Genomic DNA, 6,036 nt, shown 5'->3' on the forward strand with positions numbered 1-6,036 from the left:
ATTTTCGTTCAAGATACAGGGTAAAGCACAATTTTCTCGCAACAAATCGAAACTCCCTATCCTGATAATTAAAATAACAAAATTTAATATACAAACATTGAACTAATAGGTCGTTCTAGTGAAAAAAATTCATCGACCAAGAAAGGGTGAGATGCAGTATACCTAACGATTAGTTCACCACTTTCGATTTCAAATCCTCGGTTTATTATTTTTACAAATTGAATTTTCGGAAACCATACATTATTTTTACAAACCAAACCCAAACATGTGCATCAGTAGATTCCAATCCAAATCCCCACCACTTCATAAAAGACATGCCATATCATTGGCATGGGAGTTGATATAAAATTATAATATCAATTAAATAACAAACTGACGTTTTCATAAGAACACATCACATACCATTAAGGTAAATAGAAGTCATATTATCAATATAAGCACAACATGTGTGAAGTATAAGAAAAACAAAATGAACATCAGTTCAACACGACTAAATTTGCAAAGTTTTAAAAGATAGACTAACACATGAAAGATTTAGTCATAGGCTCGGACACTAGTGCCAGGTATATGCTGGAGCACCCTTGAAAACCATCTGGATTAACCTGCAAAACCAATTATTCAACTCAGCACACGAAAGGAATAACCGTCAGAGACTAGTGAATCTTTTAGGCAGTACCATGTAAAGACATGACTAGTAAAATGATTATAAACATGAATACACAAACTAGGTACAAATTAATCCTAAGGACCGGGTAATGAATGGCTCAGCATATAGTAGAACCCAGTCAGGACAATGTAAGCATTGCCAATGCAAAAATACTTTCATGTGAAATGGAGATGGAGCATAGATGACAAGAATATTAGCCAAGCTTGGTACAAAATAATCAAAAGATTAGCCAATGGTTATTAACACTCAAATGGTCATTCACCACCATTGATCTTATATATAGATTAAAACAAAAACACATCAGCGTGGCTAGTAGAAATCAAAATCAGCGGAAAAACATGAGTAGGTAGAAAGTATTTAGGCAAAGCACTCAAAAGAAAAATCCCCTAGCTCCTTTTCATTGCAAACTATAATTATGAAAACAGATACTATGAACAACCAAATAGAAAATATTTACTATTCAACAATAACAAAGAGCTGCATTTGCCTTAAACCATCATGTTCAAATGAAATAAGTAGTAAATATGCACCTTGAGGCAGAATAACCTTTTGACTGTGAGCATCTTCTTCATGAAGACTTTGGAGAACTACATACACAGACAGGTTCAACAAATACTACAAAGCAAAAGAATTTTCAATTTGTTTAAAATCTTGTGACATTAAAAAATAACACACCAGAATAAGGAAAGCTATTATAGAACACTGCCATTTAAGCTTAGATTTAAAATTAGCACAGCCAAACAATAGCAACTAAAACCACAAAATATATTTCAAAAAGCAACATAAAATTAGCAGTCAAACAATAGCAACATAAGAAGATATCAACACTTTCCAACTATGAAGAAACAGTCAGTCAATTTTTAAACCAGAAAAAAAATTCAATCAATGCGCTATATAGTTGAGAAAAGTGTATTAAAAGAGTATAAAAACATGGCAACCAGTGTCACCATTGAAAGCAGGTAAAACAGTTTAACAAGCAACATTATATTTTTCAGCAGATGAAATAATGAAACTAGATGTGCAAACTCATTGATGAGGACTGACCATCACTGCTTCTGGGTAGTGTTTCTCTGAGGTACATGTTTTTGTTCTTGCTTTTCTGGGTGTTAGTAGTAGAGAGGAGAGCTAAAAGACAAAAACCAGCAATGTTTAGGGAAATTCTTTTAAGCGCACTAAGTAAAAAATGTAAGAAAATATGCCAAATTTTCACCAGGTGTTGCCAGAAGCTTTGCAGGAATTTGTGGTGCCAGAGTCTGAATGATAGGAATACAAGTAAGAAAGTAACTCGTATCAGAAAGGAGCACCTTGGGGGCAGAGTATCTGAAAAAATATTAAAACTAGAAATTATAGATACGTCCTTCATATCTAAGAAAAAAAACAAGGGTGTAAACTAAAGCCTTATATAAAAATGCTGCAGAAAAAGGGAAATAGAATTAAACCTTGATTCACAATGAAACATTCTATGCAACACCATGGACACACAAGGAGGAGGAGGAGGAGCAGGTGCAACCAACTCCCATACTGGTGCAGGTATTTTGGCTCCCCTTTCCTGCACCAGTGGTAGGAAGCATTTCATTGATTGCTATTCAGAATCATCGTACACGCCTCCATCATCAGAGAAATCATCAAATGATCGCATATCCAGCTGGTACCGCAAGATCCCACCTATCCCACCAAAACCTCTGCAAAATTGTGAGCCTTCTTGTGATTTATTGGTGACAAACTCAAGAGTGCAACCGAAGCGTTTGTATTCATTTGCAAACCACTCCAGCAGAGACAACTTCTCCTGAACCTCAAAATCAGCATTGCTCTCAGGATCCCGAAAATTGCTTTGATCGGCATCCTGTTCCTTGTTTAAGTGCTTAATGACAACCTCACCAGTAGCACTATTTTTCAAGACATACCTATTCATATCCAGATTTTCCCACACAATAAGTGTCTCAACAGCTCCCATCTCTAAAGCCTTTAGAGTATCATCAACCCCAAAAACATACTTCCCAGTATCCTGGCTGATTTCCTCAAAGTATTTTCCAATCAATCGCTTCTCCTGGATAAACTTCACATTGGACAGAATTTCAGCAGAGAGTTCAATAGCCTGATTAAACCCATTCTCGCCTCCGTAGGAGACATCAACAACATTGAGTATTTTTGCCTGAAGTCGAGGATCAAACATATCTGACTGACTAAGTTCAGTCTTGAAATCAGCTGAACCAGCCAGTATTAATCCAGAAACATTGGGTTGGCTGGTAGCAGGATTGATATAGAACTGGGTAGCAAGCTCGGCCGTCTTCCGCACATAGTTATGACGCTTCTCCATGCGAAGACGGGCAAAACGCAGAGCAGATTGCCCTCCTCTTCCATGTTTCTTTGGGAGATCCACACTGAATTTATGAAGCACCTCTCTTGTATTACCACTCAATGTCCCAAACAAAGTACCGTTGCCATCCATGACAATAAATCCAAACTTGTCATCAGACTCAAGGAGCTCATTCAAAGCTTCAGTGTGAAACTTATTGTCACAAAGATAAAGGGATGCATTAATAGGTCTGAAAGGCTCAAAATCAATAGTCACCTTCTTTTCCTTCCCATCATCAGTCACAATTGTGCCAGTATACAGAACAAGACCATTTGGAGGAACCTTGTTATAGAGTTTAAGCCTCTGCTGAGCAGAAGTGATTGCACCAAGAACTGACTGTCGATTCACCCTGCTTTTGATGTTTGATGCAGTTCCAAACTCATCACCAAGCATCTTAGTGACACGAGATATTTGATCACGTGGAGGCATGATAAGGGAAATCATACTTGTCCCATTTCCTCTAGCAGCCTCAAGAGCTTTGATCAATTTCTTGATTTTCCACACCTCAATGTTCTTATCAGTCTCATGGCCATCAACCATCTTCAGACAATAATAGGCCAATAACCTTGAAAAAAAAACACAACAAATAAGCCACAATATAAAATAGTAGTTTTAAGAAAATAAAATCAAATTTAAATGGGTAACCCGTTGGACCGAATCAAACCGTTCATGAATAGGTTGGGTTTAAAAAAATTGTGAAAACCGAAACGAACAAAATTGATCAAATTTGATTTGATTTGATTGTGTTAGGTCCGGAAGAATTCAACGTAAAAAAACACAAGATTCCATTTGTTTCACATTAGCCGAAAGGTATTTATAGAATCATCATATCATATTAAGATTCAAACAGGCTTTTATAAACACTTTAACCTAGTCATAAACTAATATAAAACACACACGATTCTGAGATGCAGACATATTTAAATCATCATAATATAATAAAAATATTATTATTATAATAATAACTTTTTTTCTCACTCTGCTCCATGGTCACCTTCTCCTCCCTCATGTCAAGTTGCAAATAAAAAATTCACACCATAACACCCAAACAAAAAACGATTATATTAAAATTGAACAAACCACAAAAGCAGATGCGCAACAGCTCGTATGAATATTAATATATATACACACGTGCGTGCCTCTAAAGCATCACAAAACAGAGCACATCCAATTAGTAATCTGAGTCCATCACCATATAATAATAATAATCACAAAAACGATGAAGACTATAATAACACGAATACCAAAAGCGCGAAAACCCACAAGCGACCGAAACAATAAAAAAAAAAGCAAAAGGAAACAAAAAATATATAAATAAATGAACGGATCGGGTATTGAATGATGGAAAATTGCGCGATGATTCAATTTGGCGAACAAACGAACCTTTTGTGAGGCGGCGCAAGGGAGAGAAGCGTGCCCTATCTAAGAACTATGGAATGCTTGATTTGTTTGTTCTTTCTTCAGGGAGAGTGCGTGGGGATTCTAAAGCGCGGCGAGCAAACTGCGTGGGTTGCCATGTTCTGTTTGCTTTTTTTGATAGCGGTGAGAATGTGGAATTACATCTCAGTCCTTGCATCATTTTTTTCTCATGTGTGTTTGGAGCCGTCAAAATGGGTTCCGGTCTTTGGGCCAGCCCGGTCCATTGTGGACTAGAGGTGGATCGAGATTAATTTTTGTAAAAAAATATCGATGCAACGTCTATTTAGCCCGTGGGTTAGGTGGGTTCAATCCGTGGGTTGGTGGGTCAGTCCGTCAACCCATCAAATTTAAATAATATATTATTTTATTTTATTATTATAAATTTATAATTATTAAAAAATTAAATTTTTATTTTGTAACTAACCATCCAAGCTGTAATAGAACAATAGCAAAGCTCAATTGAATTAGCAATTGTTAATTTGTTAATGGTCAGCAAGGCAACTATGCAAAGCCTGCACCTTTCTTAATTTCTTAAAAATATAATTTTTTAATATTTTATTGGTATTTAATATTATTTAATATATATATATATATATATATATCAATAAATTTATCTTTTTCTAAATATTTAGTATCATATTAAATATAATTACATTAAAATTGAGTAAAAAAATTAATTATATTTTTAATTAAGCAGGTATTATCTTCAAACATATTTAAGCCTATTGAAAATTTCCATGATTTGCTCCTTATGTGTATAAATTAAAAAGAAAATAGTAAATATAAATTTATAATTATTTAAATTTAAATTCATTAAACTTTTGCATTATAAAATATTTATAAAATAAATTTTTTATTATTTTATAATTTATTATAATTAATTCATTATAAATGAAATTTGTAAGTATTATGAATATCTTTTAAAATTAAACATAACGATGATCAATCTTTTCATGGGGTTATCATCATAAAATACAATATATTAAATATTATGATTTATTAAAATAACTTATCATATATTTTCTTATAACCTGTATATTTTATATTTATTAATATTTAAATAAGTAAAAAGAGTAAAATATAAAATAATTAACTTAATTTTGAAATCATCAAAGATATAAGTATAGTTTTATAGCATATCATCACAATAATTGTTCTTAAAATAATCATAACAATAATGTGAGTAAATTTCACATTTATATAATTTTTCACTCACATAATCAATATGAAGTAATGGGTAAAAGCATAACAATAATTGTTCTTAAAATAATCATAACAATAATGTGTGTTGTTTTATTTATTAGACTTATTAATGATATTGTTTATTTTATTTTTTGTCTTTATAGATGAAATTAATGGTGATGCTGAAAAAGAAGAGGAAGTTGCTCTGGATTTCAGAGTCCATGACTCTAATGTTTAATTTCAATAGTTTAGAAGTTTATTTTTGATGATATTTAAATTTCAATTATCTTAATGTTGAATATTTATTTTGAAGACTTCAATCACTTTAATATTGAATGTTTGGATTTGATTTAGTTTGGTTTTTATATTGGATTTTATTTTAAGTTGTTTGGAATAATTTTATTTTTTTTTA

The 6,036-nt window shown here is 32.8% G+C and overlaps 1 protein-coding gene across 3 annotated transcripts; it reads right to left on the minus strand.

Moving 5' to 3' along the window:
• Nucleotides 1-378: 378 nt before the first annotated feature.
• LOC100785916 (eukaryotic peptide chain release factor subunit 1-3) lies at nt 379-4,568 on the minus strand. 3 transcript variants are annotated; one of them, XM_014762208.2, is made up of 6 exons: nt 4,407-4,568; nt 2,107-3,588; nt 1,878-1,987; nt 1,712-1,792; nt 1,198-1,282; nt 379-602 (listed from the first exon to the last, which is right to left on the minus strand). In XM_014762208.2, exon 2 carries the CDS (start codon nt 3,561-3,563, stop codon nt 2,250-2,252), a length of 1,314 nt encoding a protein of 437 aa, XP_014617694.1. In that variant the 5' UTR covers nt 3,564-3,588; nt 4,407-4,568; the 3' UTR covers nt 379-602; nt 1,198-1,282; nt 1,712-1,792; nt 1,878-1,987; nt 2,107-2,249. The 3 variants fall into 3 exon arrangements, with proteins under 3 accessions (XP_014617694.1, XP_014617695.1, XP_006587430.1); XM_014762209.2 differs by having other exon boundaries at nt 1,198-1,254; nt 4,407-4,561; XM_006587367.3 differs by lacking the exon at nt 1,198-1,282 and having other exon boundaries at nt 4,407-4,561.
• Nucleotides 4,569-6,036: the final 1,468 nt, after the last annotated feature.

The sequence above is a fragment of the Glycine max genome, chromosome 9 (genome assembly GCF_000004515.6).
Source record: "Glycine max cultivar Williams 82 chromosome 9, Glycine_max_v4.0, whole genome shotgun sequence".
Lineage (NCBI taxonomy): Eukaryota > Viridiplantae > Streptophyta > Magnoliopsida > Fabales > Fabaceae > Glycine > Glycine max.

Bases quoted from the DNA above. Each gene is read 5' to 3' on its own strand.
- LOC100785916 (XM_014762208.2), bottom strand. From the start codon at position 3,563: ATGGTTGATGGCCATGAGACTGATAAGAACATTGAGGTGTGGAAAATC.